At 48.3% G+C, this 23,395-nt stretch overlaps 1 protein-coding gene across 3 annotated transcripts in view; it reads right to left on the bottom strand.

The window, feature by feature from the left end:
- Positions 1–21,610: 21,610 nt before the first annotated feature.
- CA5A (carbonic anhydrase 5A) overlaps positions 21,611–23,395 on the bottom strand; it is a 33,148-nt gene continuing 31,363 nt past the window's right edge. For all 3 annotated transcript variants that reach the window (XM_045818944.1, XM_045818946.1, XM_045818945.1), the window contains one exon: positions 21,611–21,856. In XM_045818944.1, coding sequence (XP_045674900.1) covers positions 21,713–21,856 — 144 coding nt within the window. In that variant the 3' untranslated portion in view covers positions 21,611–21,712. The remainder of the gene's footprint in view (positions 21,857–23,395) is intronic.

Genomic DNA, 23,395 nt, shown 5'->3' with positions numbered 1-23,395 from the left:
ACTCACTCGCTCGGGTCTTTTTCTGCAGGGTTTCATACAAGAGAGAAGTGGTGAGAGTCCTTTTTCTCGCTTCTAAATTTAGATTGGCAGAAAAATATTTATGAAGCTAATTCTTGGGCCTCTTGACTTTTGGGTTTTCTTTATTGATCTTTTTCTACAGAGATGGTCTTTTTTTTTCCTCCCCTGTGTCAATGCCTTTTACGTTGTTTGTGATAAGAAGGAGGTTCTACAGGAAGAGGACACAGGCAGAGACGCCTGTAAGCCTGTTGTTCGAGCCGGCCTCCTAGACTGGGGAGTTAAGTGGTTCTCCCTAGACTAATGCCTTTCAGGCAAGCTTTGCTGTGAGTCCCTATAAAAACTGGATGAGGTGGGGTGTTTTTTTTCATCTTGTTCTATATTGTAAGACCTGGGCTTAGTGACCAGTGAAAATATTTTCTGCACCATCTGGAAGGTGCACTTACGGGTGCACCTGGTGGCCAGTGGAATACAGCGGGGCTCCAAGTGCCTCTTTGTCCAGCTGTGCCATCTCTTGGGGGAGTTTTTCATAAGGGATCCCAGGCCATTAGGGGCCTGTGTTGTCTAAACCACTGTTAGTTGCAAGTGCTGGAAAAATCTCATTCTAGGAGCGCCTGCCCGGTGCCACAAGTTAGCAGGTTTGTGGCTGGAGACCCGAGACACTGCACCCACAACGACACTATCCTTGTAGCCTAGGTAACGAAGGTCTGTGCTTTCTCTGATTTTCTTTGGGAGTAAATTCTTAGATCACAGGGACTACACTATGAGCCCACTCCAGGGACACCTTTAATGTACATGGTAATAATTTACTCTAAGCCTGAGAAGGTAACCTCAGGTCTTTCCATTAAAAGGCTTATTGGAATGAGTGGATATTGGAATAAATATACTGATGAGGATCCTACCTGTCAATGACCAGAAGGCAGATTTTTGAATTAGAGAAACGTCTTTTTAAGATTTTATTTTTATTTATTTTTAGAGAGAGGGGAAGAGGAGCAGAAAGGGAGAGAAACATCAATTGATTGCTTCTTGCAGATCCCCAATTGGGAACCTGGCCTGCAACCCAAGTATGCACCCTGACTGGGAATCGAACTGGCAACCTTTTGTAGGAGGGTGCAGCCAGAGGGTCCCCAAAAGAAGGATTTGTAATGGGGTTCAGAACTCAAGGTGTCCAGGAAATATTAGACAGATATATAGGATGTCCTCACCCTCCACCACAGGTGTGAGTTGGGGAAGGGACACATGGAGCAGGGCCATTCAGAGCTAATTTGCATAGCAACTAACCTTTGCCCCTAAACTCTGGTGTGGTTATTTAACATGTCTATAACCTTTAACTGGTTGCATAGATATGTTAAATAGCTGTAGCCATGCTCTGAGCCTGGGGGATGGAAGGAACTTCCCCATCCAGACATAACTAGGGGGCAGGTCCCCCCTAGTTACAGCGCCTGCGTGAGAGCTTGGAGCTGATTGGCTCCACGACCTGGGGCCACCCCTGCGCAGACTCATGGTGGATCCCAGTAAAGCTGGACTGATATTTAAACCCAGACTTGGCGGCCATTGAAGAGAGAACCATGCGGTTTTGGTTGAGTGGAGACTCCTGTAGCCATGTGAGGAGAGGGACCATGCAGCTGTAAAAGTGAGGAGAACCACATGCTTTGGCCAGAGAGGGGGGGACACTCCCCCCCCCAACGTACCCATGAGAAGAATCACCATGCAGCTTTAGCAGAGAACCACCACGCGGCTTTAGCTGAAGATCCCGGCAACATGGCCGATGATGCTGGGAACCCAGGGAGGTCTATCAGCTGAGCATGGATTATTCGGAAGAACTGGGGGCTGCCTGAGCTAGGACTTCTATTTCTTTCCCTGAGATACGGTACCCCAGACTGGGCAAAGGGGGGAAGGAAGGACTGTGTGTGTGTTTGTGGGTGTTTTAAGGGACTTTGACAAAGACATTAAGTCATTACTCTTAAATCTGTATAACTTGAATAAATAATTCCTTTCCTTTTCACCAATCCCTAACATGGAGAGCTATAATTCTCTGGCAATGGGAAAGGTGAACCTAGTACAGGGGAACCCCAGGAGAAATGGGGGTCAATTTGGTAGCATTGTGGGACCCTCTTCCCTGGTGGCCAATCGGGGAGGATCATGGGAAACCACATGTGCAGTAGCTTTAAAGTAATGCAACTATTTGTACATACTCAGTAAAAGCCCACCAAAACTAGCCAGGAAGGATCTGCCCTATAAGCATAAAGTCCCTCCAGCCCATGAAGTCAATCTCTGCTTGGAGTTGGTCTGCTCCCATGTTCTCTTCTATGAACTCTGGGTGTTCGGTTCAATTCTTTGTCCCGATCACTAAGAACCTGGTTACCTGTGCCCACCTGTGACACCAGCATCTCTAGTCATGCATCACACTGGATTCAATCGTTGCACTTTCTGGTTCAGGTTGAAATCCCGGATCACAATTTAAGTCATCTGTTCTGTTTGGGTACCGTCTGTTTGGAGCTCCGTTGAGCTCTATCTGGTAATATGCGGGGGGAACCCTCTATTCTGAAAAACAGCCTGCTGGGTGGGTTCTGGTAAATTGATCGACGTATCAGCATATATCAAAAGTGTATGTTGTTTTATTGTAGTACTGTTCTGTTTGTGTCCTGTATAATTTAGACTCAGGAGAGCGCTGGTCACTGAATGGGTCTTTAAATTACTGTATTATACTGTAACTAGAGTTGTTTTGTCAAAATCAGGGAAGTAGGACAAATTGCCTTATCTAGAAGTTTTTGGGTTTACATGATAAAGATGCATGCAGAGTTAAAAAAAAAAAGGAAAGTCGGTTAATGGCTCAGAGAAAAGAATTTACATATGAAAGATAGAAGGTCAGAGGAGAGGGGCCTGGAAGATCTAGGTATTAAGACCAATGCAGGCTGGTCAGAGTTCCTGCAGCCCCAGTGGATCCACTCCTGTGAGTGAAATGGGAAAACTTCACCTGAATTGGCATCGCTATCTTAAATCGGTCAAGAAATCAGATTCGGTGGAGGAAAAGCCCCTATGAGGCAGGGCAATATCCTTTTCGGAGACTTCTTTCTGTTAGAGTAAGGCCAGAAGGCCAGTCTGCTAGATGTTATCTGGCACATACTCCATTTTGTACATTGGATCTGTTAAACTGGAAAAGCTCAAACCCTTCTTAGGGACATAACCCTGCTAAAATGACTGATTTGATCGCGCCAGTTTTTGCCACTTATCATCTCAATTGGGCAGACATAGGAGCCTTGTTGAGTTCTTTGCTTCAGTAAGGGGGATGAGCAGAGGCTGGTGTTGGATAAGGCAAATGAAGAGGCTTGGAGGTTAAGCCAAGAAAATCCAGATGGGGCTCTGGGCCTTCCCAGGTCAATACCTGTCACTGAGCCCAACTGGGACCCTTAAGGGGATGGCCTTTCTCTGTTAGAGCATTATAAAAGATGCCTCCTTGAGGGAATGGGAAAGGCATCCCTGAACAGAAAGTCTAAGTAAGTGCAGGCTGTGCAGCAAAAGTCCACAGAGGACTCTTCCCAACACTAAGAAACAGTTAAGGAGATTCCCGAGGATGGCAAGTGACTGCTGCATTTGAATTCCAAGCTTTGGGCTCACTGCTAATCCACTGTGTGAGGCTCTGGAGAGACCAGAATATAGCCCTTTAGAGTGGACAAAGGAGCGCACTCAGGTTTTTGAGTCTCTGAAAAGTGCACCTGGCTTCAGCACCAGCCTTGGGGCTTTCAAGCCTACTGGAGCCCTTTCAATGATATGTGTGTGAGAAACAGGGTGTTGCCCTAGGATTCCTCACGCAAATGCTTAGTGACATTTGCAATCCATCGCATAATTGTCAAGGATATTAAACCACACTGTCCAGGAGTGGCCAGCCTGCTTGAGAGTGGCAACCACCTGCGAGCTCTTGGAGGAAACTGAAAAAGTTTGCCTTGGGCAGCCTATGCCAGTTATGTGTCAAAGCAAGTGTTGAGCCTGCTGGAGCAAAAGGGAAATATGTGGCTGACTGCTGAAAGAAGGGGCAGGTACCAAGCCCTTTCTTCTCGACAATCCCAATGTCTCCCTCAAAACTGTAAGTAAAGTAATTCCTGCCTTTTTCTCCCACACCCTAACTCGGCTGCACTAATACATGACTGTGCTGAAATAACTGATGAAATGTATTCTAGCAGAATTGATTTACAAAACCATCCTGTAGAAGAAGCAGACAGGACTCTCTGTACAGATGGAAGCAGTTATATGGACAAAGGAAGCAGAGAAGCTGGATATGCAATTGTGACTTCAAGGAATAGTGGAGGCCAAGGCCTTGCTGCCAGGAACCTCTGCCCAGAAGGCTAAACTGGCTGCATTGACAAGGGTGCTGGAATTGTCTCATGGAAAGAGAGTGAATGTGTGTATCAACTCAAGGTAAGCTTTTTGATTTTGCATGCACATGGTTCCATCTGAGAAAACAAAAGACTGTTAACCTCCAATAAAAAGGAAATTAAGCATGCAGCCAAAATTATAAAGTTATTAGAAGCTGTCCAGGCACCCTTACATATGGCAGTCATGCACTGCCCGGGGCATCAAAGAGAGGGAACTAAAGTGTCTAGAGAAAGCAATCTGGCTAAACGGGCAACAAAAGAGGCTGCTAAAGGAATATTTATGATGCCATTAGTACTTGTTCTGGACTTGTCAAAATTTGACCCTGAATATTTGACTGCAGACTTAGAAAAAGTTAAGGAATGGAGTTTTAATGAAGAAGGTCCTGATAGCCAATAGAAAAGAATAAGAAAGAAGCTATACTGTTTTCCTGAACATTTAGTAGAGCCAATCATAAAGCATTTGCACAAGGCCACGCACTGTGGAAAAGACTCATCAACCACCTATGTCAACTGTGGCTCACAGGTTCTGGAATTTCTAAAGCAATAAGAAAAATAACTGCTAGATGTGTTGTATGCCAAAAGAACAACCCCAAAACAGAACCCCACCAAAAGAAAGAAAGAAAGCAATATTAAGGACAGTGCCCATTCGAGGACTGGCAAATAGACTTTACCCAGATGCCAAAGCTCCGAGGGTGGAAATATTTGTTAACCTTTGTGGACACCTTTTCAGGATGGGTAGAAGCCTATCCCACTAGAACAGAGAAATCTTCAGAAGTAGTAAAAACATTATTAGAGGAAATAATCCCTCGCTTTGGTCTCCCTGACAGCATTCAGAGCAATAATGGACTCGCTTTTGTTTCAGAAATCACACAGAAGGTTAGTAAAATCCTAGGAATTAAGTGGAGACTCCATACAGCATGGAGACCCCAGGCTTCTGGGAAAGTAGAAAAGATGAGCCACACCTTGAAGAAAAATATAGCCAAAGTGTCAAAAGGCTCATCTTCATTGGGACCAAGCTTTACTTATTGCCCTGCTCAGGATAAAGGTGGCTCCTCAAAGTGGGATTCAGTTGAGTCCCTATAAAATTGTGTACAGATAGCCATTTCAGGTCACAATTGGGGTGAAAGATATGTATATAGATAAAAATCTGAAGGTCAGAAAAAAAAATATGCAATATTTAAATCAGACCTTAGCTGTGATGAATAACTTTGCCTGTATTAGAGACTTCTCTCCCATAGGTCCACTGCATTCATTCAAATCAGGAGATAAGGTGCTGCTCAAGATTTGGAGGACAGGATCCCCAGAAAATCAACTAGAAGAAAAGTGGACTGGATCTTGGGATATTCTCCTCACCACCCCAACTGCAGTGAAGCTGGCAGGAATAAAACCTTAGATTCATCACACCAGAATAAAGAAAGCACAGGAAGATCTGAAAGTCATCTTTGAAAAACAGTGACTTATGTTCTCTTCATTACCTCCTGTTTGACCCCTTGTTATGGACAACTTATTCCATTCAAACAAGATGAAAACATCTGGGTATATTTGGGGAAAAATGTCCTAAATATTTCTGACTTTTGTCTTGCAGGAGGAACTTATGTAAAACAAACTATCACTTCATGTCTTATAGGTGTCTGTGCCCCTTTGGAAACCTTTAGAAACTATACTATGTTAGAGCATATTGAAAAGAAAATGGCCTACTCTGACATTTATAATTGGGGACCAGTGGTAAATATAAAAGACAGGGAAATGTTTTCATTAAAGGTCGCTAATGTAACCCCAGCTAGAGAATATGTAATTTTTGTCAACTGCACTAAAAACTGTCTTGTGCTCTCAGCAGGTGTGAAGATGAAATGCACCACCACCAGTGATTATCTTATGCTTATGCCCATGTTAAGCTGCCAATAGGATGGTTCCTGATATGTGGAATGACAGTTTATTCTTATGTTTCAGCAAACAGCTCTGGGGGACCGTGCTCTCTGGGAAGACTGACGGTGTTTACACCTCAGAAGCCCCACTTAACCCGGGTTCGTCTCTCTTACACCTGATTGTATCAATGACTTACACCTTTTAGCCCTGCTGAATGTGTCCTTAATTATGTTTGTAATGTCAACCATGGTAACTTATTTAATGTAAAAATGAGTAGATTAGCCTGTGCTATGGTGAAAGCCTTAAATGCCACCTCTCAAGCTCTTAGTGCCATTAGTCAAGAACTAGGACAAGTCAGAAAAGCAGTACTGGAAAATCGTGCAGCTATAGACTACCTTCTTTTAAGACATAATTATGGATGTGAGAAATTTAAGGGACTCTGCTGTTTTAACCTAACTAATACTTCACAGCTTATAGAGCATAAAGTAAAGCAAATAAATGATGTGGTGTCCAATATAAAACAGGGAAAAGGATTCTTTGGCATTGATTGGTCTAAACTAACCTCCTGGCCGCCCAGCATATCTGGTCTTCGAGAAGCTTTTATTGTTTTTATCCTTGTCATTTTCTTCAGTATCATAGCTTGTTGTTGTATACAGTTTGCCCCCTTATGTAAGCCCACAGTTTTGTGTATTCCTAAAACCCCCGCTAAACAATTGAGTGTCCAGCAACAGGCACAGCAACAAAGTAAATACTTCCATAGGAAGCTGATCTCATAGAAATGAGATAGTTTAATACTAATGGTGGGGAATGATAGGGGCTTAAGACTTGGGAAAATTTAGCTTAAGGTAAATAGTCATAAATCTAGCAAGTAATGTGTAAAGTTTTTGTTTCAGTAACTACAGATAAGGCCCATCCTGGCGCCTGAGAATTAGCAGCTGACCTGGAGACATCTGTACCAGGAAAAAGCAAGTGACCACCCTTCCCCCCTTGGAGGCAACGGTTGAATTTCAAAGGCTTTTGCTGATACCTTGTTTGCCCTCCCCCAACCCCCTTATAAAAGATCTGGGCGGGAAAGAAAAAGATGGTTTGTTAGGTTATGAATCCGCCATCTTCTCGGATCGCAGGCCTTATAAATAAAGCGCCTATAGAAGATTCAATCACTGTCATTGCTTATTGGATTTGGTAGTGACAGGCAGCTTGAATGCCAATGTCTTTTCTGGTTACACTGCCAGCCCATGAGGTCAATATCTGGAGTTGGCCTGCTCCCATGTTCTCTGCTATAAACTCTGGGTGCTTGGTTCAATTCTTTGTCCCGATCACCAAGAACCTGGTTACCTGTGCCCACCTGTGACACTTTCAGTTTGCAGTCCAGTGCTCAATCCACTGAACCACACCAGCCAGGACTGAATTAGAGACACTTCTATATTTAAAATGAATTGTAGAAAGTTCTCATAATAAGCAACTGCCTTGTTGGTGTTTATGGGAAGATCAATTTGAAAAGAACACAGAAGCAGAACACCCAGTTTAAAAGAGTCTTTTTCCCCCACAACTCCCTGCCCCTGACTGCAGAGAATCTTCTGGTCTAAATGGCCCCCCACTGAAACCTAACTCCAGTTCCCCAGTCAGACCTCTTACACCCTAAGTATCCTCCAACCTCCCCAGAAGAGCTCCTAAATGCCCAGCTGCCTGTTTTAATTTCCCTTTTCTCACAAGAGTTACATAGGGTATCCAGGCCTGACCCCCAAGCTAAGAAGTGGCCTGGTGATTTGTATAAAAGCTGGACATCAGGAAAGGCAGAAAGACCCACTGCTGTCCCCTTTGATTTCTCCTGTGTCCCAGGCTTCATACACAGGCCTGCCCAGCTTCAGTGACTCGTGAGCAGCGTCCCTGGTGAATGCATCCTGTCCTCCCCTGCACCACCAAGAACACGTGTCCCCTTGTAACGGGGGCAGCCAAGAGGGGGCCCCAAATAGGGATTTGGAATGGGGTCCGGAACTCAAGGTATCCAGGAAATATTAGGATGTCCTCACCCCTCCCCTGCACAGGTGTGGATTGGGGGAAGGGACACAGGGAGCAAGCCATTCAGAGCTGTTTTGAATACCAACAGCCTTGCAGCTAACCTCTGGTGTGGTCATTTAACATACCTATAACCTTTAACTGGTTGCATAGATATGTTAAATAGCTGTGGCCATGCTCTGAGCCAGGGGAATGGAAGTAACTTCCCCATCCAGACATAACTGGGGGGCAGGTCCCCCCTAGTTACAGCGCCTGCGTGAGAGCTTGGAGCTGATTGGCTCCATGACATGGGGCCACCCCTGCGCAGACTCATCATGGAGCCTGGTAAAAGCTGGAGGACATTTAAACCCAGTCTTGGCACCATGGAAGAGAAGCACGCGGCTGGAGCCATGTAAGGAAGATCATACACTTTTGGTACAGGGGGACCCACCCCCTCGCTGCAGCCATGAGAACCACCACGCAGCTTCAGCAGAGATCCCAGCAACACAGCTGACAGTGCCGAGAACTGAGGGACGCCTATCAGCCAAGCACGGATTACCGGGAAGAGCCGGGGGCTGCCTGAGCCACGGACTTCTATTTCTTTCCCTGAGATACGGTACCCCAGACTGGGCAAAGGGGGGAAGGAAGGACTGTGTGTGTTTGTGGGTGTTTTAAGGGACGTGGGGATTTTAATGAAGACATTAAGTCATTACCCTTAAGTCTGTATAACTTGAATAAATAATTCCTTTCCTTTTCACCAATCTCTAACATGGAGAGCTATAATTTTCTGGCAATGGGAAAGGCGAACCTAGTACAGGAGGACCCCAGGAGAAACGGGGGTCAATTCGGTAGCATTGTGGGACCCTCTTTCCTGGTGGCCAATAGGGGAGGATCATGGGGGACCACATGTGCTGTACCTTTAAAGTAGTACAACTACTTGTACATGCTCAGTAAAAGCCCACCAAAACTAGCTGGGAAGGATCCGCCCTGTAAGAGTAGAGTCCCTCCAGCCCATGAGGTCAATCTCTGCTTGGAGTTGGCCTGCTCCCATGTTCTCTGCTATAAACTCTGGGTGTTCGGTTCAATTCTTTGTCCCGATCACCAAGAACCTGGTTTACCTGTGCCCACCTGTGCCAATTGTGCAGAGAGGACCACACAGCTGTGGCAGAAAGGAGAGCCACTCGGCTTTGCCAGAGTGGGGACCCCTGCAGCTTTAGAAGGGGGAGCCATTACCCAGCTTTAGAAGAGATCACAGTGACACAGCTGATAGTGCCGGGAACCAAGGGAGGCCTACCAGCCGAGCACGGATTACCGGGAAGAGCCGGGGGCTGCCTGAGCCACGGACTTCTATTTCCTTTACTGAGATACGGTACCCCAGACTGGGCAAAGGGGGGAAGGAAGGACTGTGTGTGTTTGTGGGTGTTTTAAGGGACTTTGGGATTTTGATGAAGACATTAGGTCACTACTTTAAGTTTGTATAGCATTAAATAGACATTTCCTTTCCTTTTCACGAATCTCTGGCATTGAGAGACATCTTTCCTCTGGTAGCAGACATAACAAACCTGGGGGAGTTTGTGTCGGTAATAGTATATTGCCCTTGGACCCCGTTGTTCTGTAACACCCTGGACAGCAGCCGATCTTTTAACCTATAAAGCCCTCTTACCCTCTCTCAGAAGACCCAACAAAGTTCAGAGGGAATTAGAAAGGTTAATAGCTGTTACAGCCCCGCGTGCCGGGAGCTGGACTGGCTGCTGAGGGAGCACTTGCGACCCGTGACGGCACACTGTGGTTGTCCGACAGGCCAGGCTGAGCCGGGGAGGTCGGGTTCATGTGGCCAGCCCCCACCAGAACCAGTAAGTAGAGGCAAGGGCTGAATCTTCATGGGCGCTTGACTCAGATGGCCCTCAATCCGAGAAGACGGTAGGTTATATCCTAAAAGACCGTCTCACATTTAATTTCAAGTCAACCTTTTTTATAAAGAGAAAAAAGTATAGGCAAGGGGTTTGGAATTCAGGAAAAAACTAGGTAAGGGGTTTGGAATTCAGGGAAAAGGTTAATCAGATAAAAGCAGCACCTGGCAATTTTCCTAGATCCTTTCATCTGCTCGCCATTGATTCTTTATCTGTGTCCTGAGCGGCAGACTTCTCTCCCTGGGCCACAAGGGGATGGCTTGCAGCCCTCCAGGGCACAAAAGTGGAATCCTGGGATTTGGGTGGGTCATAGCTTCCATTCCTGAAACAATACCTTTTTACATGTATCAGTTGCTAAACTTATTCATTATAACTTAAAACTAGAAAATTTTCTAACTCTTGAGTTCCCCCATTAAGACACCACCTGAAGAATGCCCCCCGCCCCCCAAGGGGGAACAGTTGGTCAGACCCTCTCCCAGGCTCTCCAATTAGAGGCCGACATTCAAGGGTTAATAAGAATGATAATGGAGTTCTTTCCTCCCAAAGTGAACTGGTCAAAAGTTGAATTGTGTACTCAACAAGGAGAAACTCCAAACGCATTTGTTGAACACTTTGTAGAAGACTTCCAGAGACACTCAAAGCTCCAAATTCTGTTTGACATTAAAGGTCTTATTCCCAAGCTTTGGAGATTATGAATTAGAAAAGGCAGTCTTAAACTCTTCATGGTAGTGAAACCAGGGTTCAGTGTCACTATACAGACTCTGAAAACACTCCAGAGGTTAACCGCAAGGGTTAACAGCTTAATTTCTGTGGTTCTCCCCAGCCACCGGGCTCTAGGTGGAGCTCATATAGCCATCAGTGAAGAATGTTGCTTTTATGTAAACTGAACAGGACAGGTAGTGTGTAACTTACATCTGTTAAAAGAAAGGATTAACATTTTCCATCAAATAAATAAAGCAAAGACATTATTGCTAGGAGGGTCAGTGACGCAGGCTGTGAAAATTCATAAAGAGAAGAACGTGAAGAGAGTAAACGTGTTATTTCTACTTTCCCAAGAGAGGGTGAGGGGCTCGGCCCGGAGAGGAGCATCGGCTCCAGCGCTGAAGGGCGGGGCTTCAAACTGTCCCCCGTTTCCGGCGGTTGTGCAGCAGGATTTTTCGGTTGGGCAGCAGCTGGTTCCGATGTTATCTCTGGGTGCAGCATCCTGCGGTCTGGTTTGTCCTGTTTCGTGGGTTCCCAGAGCCTCTTCTGAGCCTTCTGGGTGCTTCCAGTACTTTTCTGGTCCTGAGGATAAAGGCTCATAAAGCAATTAGGGTCAGTCGTGCTTGGGGGTCTAGCCAGCTCTGGGACAGAGGGCCTGAGAAAGTGGCTTTTGTCCTGTTAATTATATCGGATGGATTCATTCCCAGGAATGGGGGACTGGTTAAGGGGGTGTCGGGCAATGGGCTCCCATTGGTTCTTTTCTCTGTGTGTGTGTGGTGGGGTTTTTTTGTCCTCCAGTTAATCTATGTTCTTTTCTCTCTTTGCAGCTCCCTTGCCCCTCAACTACTAACTCACTTGTCTCCACAGCCACTGCTGATTTTGATTTGTGACATTCCTAGGGGAGTTTCAGAAGAGGGAACTGTGGGGGGTCCCAACAAACTCCAGAAGAGTTTTTTTTACTTCCCTTTTTCTTAAAGAGACTCAGCTAGGAAAGGCTGCTTCAGAAAAGGAATATTTGCATAATCACCTTAAGCATTTCACCTTAGCATTAGTTAGAAGACTCCAAGGGTGTTTACTGCATTACTCCGGGGGTCCCAGTGTTCCTGAGTTGCCTGGCAAACAATTACTTGTGTGTGTTTGGCTTTTTTTCAAGCAGCCACATGTCACTCATTCTCACTTCTGAAATCCGAGACCCCGGTTTCCCCGTTTGTCTGTTGTACCGAAGGTCATATATGCCCAATGTTGTCTCACTGTCTTTGAAACTTTCATGCACATGTGAATTCCCCGTGTGCACATATTAAAAATGTTACTTTCTGTTAGGCTGCCGTGTGTTGTTTGAGTTATTTGACCAGCCAGGAGAACTCAAGGGGAAAGGGGACAGTCTCCCAGGCCCAACAACAGCAATCCACGTACTGAGTGTTTAGCTGGGCCAGGATTTACAGATACTTGATGTCATTTAACTCTTGCGTCAATATTAGTTAGATTCTACTACTGTTGTGTATTTGTGCTGGAGAAATAAGGCAGTTAGTAATTTACTAAGTGGCCAAGCCAGCTTCAGACCTAGGGTGAGCCTTAAGTGGTAGCTATGGTGCTGGGGCCCCACGGTGCCTCTCACACCGGCCAGCAGGTCTCCTGCCCTCGGGGAGCAGACCTGAGAGCGCGCAGATTCTTTCGGTTAAAAAAGAGCCATATTTCCTTGATTGCAATAATCATATCCCTTGATTGGAATAATCCCCCATTCTTGTGAGAAAAGGACTCTGACCTTCCTTCACAGAATCTTTTTGGCTGCATTCAAATGCTCAGCAAAGCCACCCAACTTTCTGCAGTTCACAGGGTAAGAGTGTCTGTACCCCCAGGTGGTACCTAAAGCCCTGGGGAATTCTGAGTAATGGTGAGAAGCAACGCTGGAGACTATAGAGCTAGAGGTGTCACTCAGGGCACAGCTAAGTTATAGGAAAAAGGAGTTTGTGTTTCAGGCACTGGGCTTGTGACTGGCCCCTGTGAGGGCTGTGCCCGCACCTCAGCTTTGTTCCCTAGCTTGGCCCTGTCAGTGTTCCCAGAAGGGGTGTTCCGCTTCCTGAAGATCGTGAAGAGGCAATAGTAGGAAACAGACGAGGAGTTCAGACCTACTCATCAGCAGTCAAGTGGCTAAATAAAATGTATCATAACCATACAACAGATATTATCCAACCACAGAAAGGAATGAAGCGTTAACACATGCTATAGCATGGGTGAACTGTGAAAACATACTCAGTGAAAGAAGCCAGACCCATGAAGCTGTATGGTTCTGTTTACATGAAATGTCCAGAAATGGTCCATCTACATTGGCAGAAAGGGCACTGGCAGTTGCTGGGGACCGCGGGAGGAAGATGGGGAGTGACCAGGCTTCTCTGTAGGGTGATGACTCGTTTCGGAACTAGACAGTGGTGATGGTCACACGATACTGTGACTGCAGATGCTTCCGAAGTGAGTGGGACACGAAGCTGGCAGAAGCTGGCAAGGGGTGTCTGTGAAGAGCCAGCTGATGGCTGAAGGGAGGGACAGGATGGATGTGATGCTGCCCTGCGAGGCCCCAAGGCCCCACGCTCTGGCCTCCACCAGGCCGTCCTGCAGACACTGATGGAAGCTTGCACATCATCAGGACCCAGGGCTTCCTCCCCACCAGGCGGGCCGTCTCCAGGACATTTGGCACCTTGTCATTTCCTCCATCGTGGGGTGAGGGGCAGGGGTGATGAGCTATCTCCAGCGGTCAGTCAGCTCCTGGTGGCTGACAGGAAGGAAGTGGCAAGGACTGGGTGAGGGGGCTTTGGCACCGTGTGTCCTGTCCCTGTTGACAGTTTCACCCCAAGTGGGCACAGCCAACAGGTGTGATAGAAGGTCTTGGCTGCCTCTGCTCTCAACCCCTTGTGACTGGAAAGCTTCCTTGGAAGAAACCAGATGAGATCCTGCTCACTGTGCCCGAAAGCTTCTGAGCACTCCCTTCTGGGGGTGCTACACACGTCACCCCCACAGCACTCTGGCTCCCTGAGGCCCGCCAGGCCACCTCTGTCGGCCAAGGGCCCAACCCCAGTCACTTCCATCTTTCTCCACTCAGCGATACGTTTGCCCTTTTTTTTAAAAAAACTGCATTTTGCCCTTTTTTCATTTCCAGAAATAGGTGGGAAATAAGAAAACAAGCTGCGACTAAACAAAAGCGGAGCTCACACAACGATGAGGTAAAGTCAGAGTTGCAGGGAACGGGAGATGTCTGGCCTGATCAGCTTTCTCCTCCACCCCCAGCTTTCCTGGTGCGTGGAGGGCAACTCCGTCCTCCGAGCCGCTGGCACCAGACACTGCTTCATCCTCCACACCTCCCTTTCTCTCTTACCCCATGGCCAGCAGGCCCGGCTCACAGTACGTGTGTCTCCAGCCTCCACTCCTCTCATCCCCACCGCTGCACGGGCTGCCGTGGCGTTCGCAGGTTGCCTGAGTCTCCCTTCCTCAAGAACAGGAGTGAGACGTGCCTACTCGGAAGGGTCCTCTCCTCAAGGGAAGCCCCACCTCTCAGTGGTCCCCAAGGCTCTTCTGGGCCTGTCCCCTGTTTCCTCCTCCCTTGACACTGCTGTTTCCTCACTTCACCCTGGCCACCCTGGTTTCTCTGCTGCTCCAGAAATTTCCAGAAACCATCCCCAGTTTCTGCACAGTTCGCCCCCTGAACCTCTGAAAGTCTTTGCTCAGATGTCAACTTCTCAGGGAGGCCACCCTGCTCTCTGCCTCCAGTCTGCTTTTTCTGGAGCCCTGGTCACCCCTAGCACACCCCTCCCTTGTTTATTACCCACCCTCACGGCACTCTCTGCCCTGAGGATACAAGCTCCGCCCAGGCCAAGGCCTGGGTACTTTGTGGTTTCGGCCACTGATGTATCCCACTTGTCTTGCACACTAACTTGTCCTGAAAAAAATCAGGGACTATGTAAGGTGGATACACATGAAAACCCTCGTGCCTGATTTTTCCGCTTTGATTCGTGTTGATGTGTTCAGGGACCTGAAACCCCCATGGGGTGGGCCCCTCTGAATTTCCAGAATTCAGTAAAAAGGATCAGAAGATTTTACTTCACTTAAAACTAATTCCCCTATTTCATTGTTACTTAAAAAAATATTCCAAACTGACACAGGAAATTTTGATAAAGAGAATACCCTTGACATTGAAAAAATACACAGCCTCAATCTTCAATGCAACAGTTGGTGAATATATCCTAAGAATGGTGGAAACAGAAGATTTTTTTTTCCTGTTGACATACATTTGAACATTTCCATAGACATGAGAGCCAGGCATTCCTACTGCTCAGCCTCACAAGTGTAACTGAGCCTGCATATTAGTGGACGTGAAGATAGGCTGACTTTCACATTGACCTTGCCCTGGACTGCAGGGAGCACTCGCCCCACGTGCCACACCCCAGCACTGAGCAGTGCTAGTGCTAGAGTAGGTGTGCATGCACTAGGAAGCCACTCTTATAATTCTATAGAGTTTGGAGACATCTGCACTCTTTGCAGACAGGGTTTTCAGAGTTGGTCTCTCAGGTTACTTGGCCTTCCTCTCAGCCTTTTGGACACAAGGCCACAGGGCAGATGCCACACACACCAGGTCAGGGACAAGAGGTCTTTGAAGGCAGATCTGGGAGCTGAGAGCTCAATTCTGTACTTTAGAAATGTTCACCACCCTACACAATGCCTCCTATTGTGAGGGTCCAGAAACTATGGCTGCTCCATGCTGTCCCATGTTACTCCATGCTGCTCCACGCTGCCCCATGCTGCTCCAGGTTACTCTGTGCTGATCCACACTGATCCACACCTGCTCCCCCTCACTCACTCTTGCACACATCAGTAGGGTATGCAGCAGCACACAGGAGAGGGTGACCTCTCCTAGGGTGGTGTCAAGGAAAATATCACAAAAGAGAAGGCACTTGAACGGAGCCTGAATGATGAAAAAAGTTTATAAACTGAGCCTGAAGGGGAAGGGCATTCCCAGGAAAGAGAACAGCATGATAAGAGTGCACACAGCCCATTGGGGGCGTCAAGGAGTACTGAACTTTACAAGCTGGAACACCTCATTCACTTTCTACCTCCGTGAATGTTTATTTAGTGCTGAGAGCAACTGAGGACTCTGCCCTCGTAGGGTCCAGCCCTCATAGGGGTTGAGAAGCAAGCAGTGAGCAGCTAACAAATGTGGTAACAAGCTACTGTGGACCGAGATGAGTCTGGATCCTGTCGTTGGGGTAGAGGATGGCAGGGAGGCCTGTGGCCAAGGCAGAGGCTGAGGAGGAGATTGAAGGTGCGGGTGACATGCAAACAGCTTTGGGGGCAGGAAGCCAAGAGGAGAGCCCCATGCTCAGAGGTCGACATAAGAGAGGTTTGTGCTCAATTCCAGGTGTAATAGAAAGCCTTGGTTTTGAACAGGGAGGCAGATAGTCAAGTTGACATTCCCCCCTCCGAAATCTCAGCACTGTTAAGAGAAGAATGATTAGGTGGGAATGGGGAGAATCTGGAAAGCAGTGGGAAAACCAGGAGGCTAGTGATATAATTCCAGCTAGAGATGGAGCTGTTGAGTGCCAGCAGCAGAGGGCATGGAGACCAGTGAGTGGATCTGGAATATGCACTAGGGTGGGGGTGTGGCCGACAGGACCCACTGACACTGGGATGTGGGGGCAGGGGGCGGGGAGCCACGAGAGGTTTCCCCTAGGCTGGCCTGAGCGCTGGGTGGATGGAGGTGCGTGTATTGAGATGGGGTTGGTGAGTGCCTTTCAGCAAAAGGGACAAGACCTAAGGGACAAGGGACCCCTTTATCGCTGGGGTACAGCTATGCACCAGGTGCAGTCTGGGGGCCCCAGGGAGGCCCCTGGGAGTGGGAGTTTCAGCTGAGAGCAGAAGGAGAAGCAGCCGTCAGTTGACCAAGTGGGAGAGGGGATGGCCAGGCTGGCCAGGACCAGCTGTGGGGAGCAGCTGGATTCCTCACTGGCACAGAATGCACAGCCTGGAGTGGAGGGGGAAAGTGGGCAGGGTCACTGCCTGAGAACTGTGGGTTTTGTCCCAAGGGGGGCAATAAGGGGGGCAATAAGTCAGGCCTGTGGCCCACTCTTACTCAATCACCCAAGAATGAGCAGGAGAAAGGGAGGGAGGGGAAGGAGGGACAGCCTTTGTCACAAACCTGCAAGCTTCTCACACGTTTGTACTTTTACAAAATGAGAAAATAACATAAAAGCAAAGGGAGGAAGCCTTGAACTTTAAAAGCCGGGCCAGAAATTCCACAATACAACCCTGAATCACAATGGTGTCACAGTGAGAGCCATCCCGCAACCCCCAGACCTTGACTTCCTTGCCTGGCCGCCGCTCCGGACAGGGAGTGGGAGCGCCGGTGTTTGCTTTATCGTGCTGTGCTTTGAGGGCTAAGATCAATGTCTTTCCTCCCGGGGCATTGCATCAAGCTCGGTGTGCTTACCAGGAAAATCTGCATCTCAAGGCTAACGCCAGTTTTTAAAAAATAACTGACAACAGAGAACGTCTAGCAGAGACAAAGACATTTGTGCATTCGGAGGAAAGACCTACATCAACATGAAAATTGAAGAGAAAGGAGCCCCACCTGGTCCTGGAGTTCTTGTTGGGGCATGGCACGACCATGTGATGCGTGGAACGGAGCTCAGGACCCTGTGATCCTTTCTCCCTCCCGCAAGGCTCCTCTGGACACGGGGCTTTTCTCTGTCCCCAAGTCCCTGTTGAAATGCCCCACGGAGAACTGACCCCCCCGCTGCTCTCCACACGCTCCCACTCCAGGGCCCCTCCCTCCTCTCACTCCCTCCCCGCCTGAGAATGCGGCTCTCATTATAAGCTGCAGGAGGTATGAGCAGGTGCCTTTTTTGCATGGAGCTTGTAAATACAACTGCAGCTGGTTATAGAATACAATTTCTCAGTAAAGTGTGAAGTTCAGGACTCCGTGTTTTTGCTGTAAGGCTGCATTCTTTCTTTCATCTAACTGCGCACATCAGAGAGGGCAAAAGCAAAAGGCCGCATGGGTCCCAGAAGACACGATAGTCCAGAGATCACAAGAGTCTCCACCCCCAAAGTGAGCCTCAGTTTCCCCACGAGGGTAATTGTATAGAACTTTTGTAGAACTTGTTATAACAACTGTATAGGATTGCTGTGGTCTCATCCCTGGCCACGCAACCCAGTGGCTCGGGGAGCTTCGCAACAACCCTCCCTCGGACCCAGGGTGACACCAGCGTTGAGGGTCAGGGCCGGGCCCCTGTGGTCCGGACGCATGAGGGGGGGTCCAGGACTGCTGCATACACGTGAAAACACGCAGCCCTCGCCTGTCTGGGAGCGCGGCCAGAGCTGTGTGGACTCTGACCGGCCGGGGCACACCCTGCTGTTGGGCGGGCGAACTCCTGATCATCGATTTTAAGTACTCGGGGACGGCAGCTTACAAGTTGAACACAAATGTGTCTGTTTTGATCAGGCTCCTTTCTCAACACTTACTTTGGCTCCTTCAAGCCAATCGTCTTTCACCCAGCATGCTCGCCAAACTCAATCCTTTTAGAGCCAAACATATTTTATCTCAAACCATTTTTGTTGGGAATGGGTTACCTGTGGCTGCCTCAGTAACCGGAGTCAACGTCTCTCAGTGGCGCTGGCTGCCAGGGTGGGGCAGCCTATTTCCTGATGTGCTTTGTAGATAGCTAAGGAACGAGGCAAAGGAGGGCCTGTCTGCCTGGCCTCCGCTAAGCGACCCCTGTGACATCCTGGATCCGGCAGCCCCCGCACCCCTGTCAGGGCCTCCTGGGGCCCCCATCTCCTGCCTGCTTCGCTTCCTCCTGGAAGTGCTCGAGCCAACATCCCAGGTGGCCTCGTTTCCTTCCCACAGAAGCTCAGAAACTGAGCTCTCGAGTGGGTAAGTGAAGTAGTCGTTTAAATCGACGTGTAATGTACATCTTGTACAGTGTGTAAAGTGTGCATGAATACTGAGTGTTCACCTCAGTGGTGCTTCACATACAGACAAACCCACGTAACCAACGCCCAGGTTAAGACAGAGAGCTGCACAGTCCAGCAAGGTGGCCCCCGGCTGGCCACGTGTGGCATTTCAATTTTAACTACTTAAAATTACGTACAATTAAAACTCAGCCCCGAATCACAATGACCACATTTAAAGTGCCAATGGTGACATGTGCCCAAGGGCTGCCGTATGAAAGACAGTGCAGCTTTGGAAGATTCCACCGCCACAGAAAGTGCTATAGGATAGCACAGCTCCGGAACACTCCCAGTACCCACCCCCGCCCTGGCCCCCGCTCCACTGCTCCTTCCCCGGTCGACCCCCTCCCCCCAGCAAAGACCGATCTCCTCATGGCTGCTGCATACAGCTTGGCTGAAGTTGCTACAGACAGGTTTTGCCTGTACAGTCCACTGAATAATAAAATAGCCCAAGATGTTCACATCCCGATCCCCAGGACCTGTGACTATGTGGCCTTACATGGCAAAGGGACTTTGCAGGTGTGGGTAAATTAAGGATCTCAAGGCGAAAGATTATCCTGGATATCTGGTGGCCCAATGTTCTCACAGGGCCTTTGCAAGAGGAAGGCAGGAGGTCACCAAGTTGTGGTCATTTGTTACAACAGTCAGAGGAAACTCTCCTTACGGGCTACAGCCCACTTCACTAGAGCCTCGAGAATGGCTACATTTTCTCAAAAGACAAGAAATATTTTTGGGTTGAAACTGAACTTAAAAATATTTGCTTCCCCCTCGGATACCATATGTCCCTGACGATTGAAGCTGTCCACCTGTCTGGAGCCCTATGCCCAGTGGCACATGCATGCCCCAACCCACCGCGAATGCACCCCAACTTTTTTGTTTTGTGATGAAACAAAACTGACTCTGGGGCCTTTGCAAGCAAACGTTCAGGCTTGTTGTGCTGCTCTGGACAGAGCACGGTAACATGATGGGTGCTCGCGAGCAGCTCTGCTTTCCCAGGAAAGAACCTGCGTGAGGACCCTCAGGCCTGCTTCCTCTGTGGTGGGGGCCAGAGCACTGAGTACTCAAGGCCAGACTGCGCCCTGTGGGCCCCACAGGACGTCCTGCAATTGGGGGAAAAATATGAATCTCTGCCGAAATAAACCACATTCATAATATAGGTTCTCTTTGATTTTAGATGTTATGTGGGGACTCTCATGAGACTCTTATTCTTTAATCTCCCGAAATGAGATGGAGTGTAGCGATGCCCCTTGGTAGGCAGAATAGCATTTGCTCATTTTTCTGTGCTGTTTTTTCTGGTTTATCTGCTAGTAAGATAATGTTGGAAGATGACAGGATTAGGTATTTGTAGAGCCGTATCTCTATCAAAGGGGAACATTTTAAATGCTCCAAAAATAAAAATCTATTATCAACTAGGATGTTATTCAGCCTCCAAAAGAGAAAAGAAGGACATTCTACACTATACAACATGGATGAACCTTGCTGAGTGAAACAAGGCAGTCAAAAGAGGACAAACATGGCATTATTCCATTCATACAGATTTCTAGAGCATTCCAGGTCATAGAGACAGGAGGTAGAATGGTGGGTGCCAAGGGCTAGGGGGAGGGGAGGGTGGAGAATTTTTGTTCAATGGTACAGAGTTTCAGTTTTACATGAAGAGAGCTGTGGTGATGGATGGTGGTGATAATTACCCAACATTGTGAATATATTTAATATCACTAAACTATACACTTGAAATGGTTAAGATGATAATGTCTGTGTTATGTGTACTTCACCACAATTAAAAGGAAACAGCAAGGAGAAACCACGAGCACAATAACATGGCAGCTCGTTCTGAGCCCTCGCTTTGGAGAGCTCTCCGGCTCTGAAGTCGGAGGCGGGGGCCACAAGCTGAGGGCTGCAGGCACCTCTGGGAGCTGGAGAAGGTGAGGAAGTGGATTTCCCCCTAGGGCTTCTAGAAGGAACCGGCCCTGCTGACACCTTAAATTTGGGCTTCTGTCCCCCAGAGCAGTGAGACGACACATTCCCTTGTTTTAAGGCCACAATTGGTGGACTGCTATGGGCTAAACTGTCCCCCCAGCACCTCCCCCTCCCTGTCCCAATGCATATGTAGAAGCCTTCACTTCCATCATGTCTGTATTTGGAAATAGGACTTTTAGAAGGTAATTAAGGTTGAATGAGGTCATAAGGGGTCATGATTTTTTTTTTTTTTTTGGTGGGATTGGTGGCTTTGTAAGAAGAGGGAGAGAGAGTTTACTCTCTGCACACACGAGCTGAGGAAAGCCGTGTGAGGACACAGGAGAGGGGGCGCCTGTAAGCCAAGGTTGGGGATCACACCGGAATCTGGCCGTGCTGGCACCTTGATCTCAGACTCCAGTCTCAGAACTGGAAAAGCATTTCTGTTGTTTAACCCCTCAGTTTGGGGTCCTTCGTTATAGCAGCCCCAGGACAGGCACACCCAGACATTTGGAACTGGGTGAAAGGACATTAGCCCAGACTCTGTTGCCTGGGAGCTACCAGGTGGCCTTAGAGGTGGAGAAACAGAAGGCGCGCACCTGGCACCTGGGGAGAGGACAGCACAGACCTGACAGAGGGCCGGGCGGCTGACCAGAGCCCCCGAAGCCGCCACGCACCACTGTGAGTCCCCTGAGACAGTGTGTGCCCCTGAGGACCACTCCCCATCACGCTCAAGTTTCTCTGAAGGATTCTTTTCATCAGAACTGGAATGTACATTGAATAAAACAATGATTTCTGCCTTCTTTTTTAATTTCAGAGATTGTATATGATCCGACTGTGAGACTTGAAAAACATTACATCTTTTCAAAGTCAGTTCTGCCCATTGACTCGGTCGTTACAGATTCAGGATCTGGTGCGCTCTTCCGTGGCCTGGAAGGATGAACGGACCTTCCGGTTCATCAGGGGTTGAAGTGGGCGGTAATTGTTCACCATCACCCTCTCTTCTTCACCCAGTGCAGAAAACAGGAGCGTGCGGAATTCGGCCAGCTGGAATGGAGAGGTACCAGAGTAATCTGGGTGCAGGGACAGAGCAAGCCCGCTCCTGGGCATCCCTCGTGCCTGTGTCGTCCCCTCCCACACTGAGTCGTGATGGCCCTGTGTGGCCAACACAACATGGCAGAGGGGACTCCTGAGCAATGTCAGGAAAGGCTGTGCAGCTTCTACCACGGTCTCCTGGGTCACTCGCTCTGGAGAAGCCGGCCACCATGTTGTGAGGACATGCCAACAGCCCCACGGGGAGGCCCCAGGGGAGGGACTGAGCTGACAGCCAGCACCAACTTGCAGGTCACTTGCGTGAGCCACTTTGGGAATAAATCCTCCCACCCCGGGTAAGCTTTCAGAAAACTATAGCCCTAGCCAACTGACTGCAACTCCACGAGAGATTCTAGGCCAGAATCACCCCAAATTCTGAGCCACAGCAACTCTGAGAGATAACAATTATCGTTTTCTTAAGCTACAAGTTTTGGAGCTATTTGTTACACAGGGATGGAGAACTAATACATACAATCTAAATGCTAAAGTAATATTTGATTCACTTTTCACTCAAGGAACAAAAGATTATTTTTTATATATCATCTCATTTGTGCTCAGAAAGTACTTATGAGCTCTGTGAGAACAACTCACATGTTGAATTAATGCAGAAGTGACATTTTTACCTTCACAGTGACCACTTATGGAGCGAGTTAGATCTGCGTGGTTGATGAAGCGCCCTCTAGAGTTGTGTGGGGCATGGTGCACACGGTCTCCCAGGCACTCGAGCTCAGTGCTCTGGTTTGCTCATGTTTTTGGCTGTCTCAGAAATACAGCCTTTCTCTTCTCCTCCACTTGGCAGTCTCCTTCCTACTGTCCAGGGGGTGCACACCCCCCCCCCAGCTCCCCTGGTCAGGGTAAGGGGCTTCTGCCCCTTATATTTGCATATTGCCTTACCACCCTGCCTTAAAACTATCCACTTCCCACCAGTCAGCAGTTGGCAGAGACTGGCATCATTGTTTCTGTATCATCCTCTTCCTTCCTACCTTCTCCCACCCTCTCCTGCTACACACCTGACACAGAATGAGTGCTTATTACTCGTTTGTTGAGTGACAGAGGGGTCTTGGTGCCTAGGGCTGCTCTCCCATCAAGGCCTTCCTGACGTCTGCAACAGTTCTGGTTTGCGGGTAGGGCAGGTAAGCTGCAACCCACCTCTCGATGGTTGGCCTCTCGAAGCAAAGGGCATCGTTCCATGACTTTTAAATAAAAGACTATTTTCACAGACTCATGAGGCTGGGAGAACCTCTAAGAGAACATCCGGAGCCCTCAGAAAGAGTGTAGCTGAACCAGAGGTGATAGAGACTGCTGTGATTGGTCAGAAATGGCTGCCCTGGGCAAGGCGGTGAGCCAGTGACACCACGCTTGCTGCGCGGCCGTCCTCCCTAAGTGCAAACTGCCCTGGACAGACGGACTTCCTCCCGATTCTTGAGATTTCCACACACAAAGATACTGCAGCTTTTAAAAAATGTGTACATAGAATCTACTTTAGAAAAAATA

The sequence above is a fragment of the Phyllostomus hastatus genome, unplaced genomic scaffold (assembly GCF_019186645.2).
Source record: "Phyllostomus hastatus isolate PE091 unplaced genomic scaffold, TTU_PhHast_1.1 phas_scaffold_345, whole genome shotgun sequence".
Lineage (NCBI taxonomy): Eukaryota > Metazoa > Chordata > Mammalia > Chiroptera > Phyllostomidae > Phyllostomus > Phyllostomus hastatus.
Note: the sequence above shows the minus strand (reverse complement) of the source record. Positions and strands in the feature narration are given on the sequence as shown.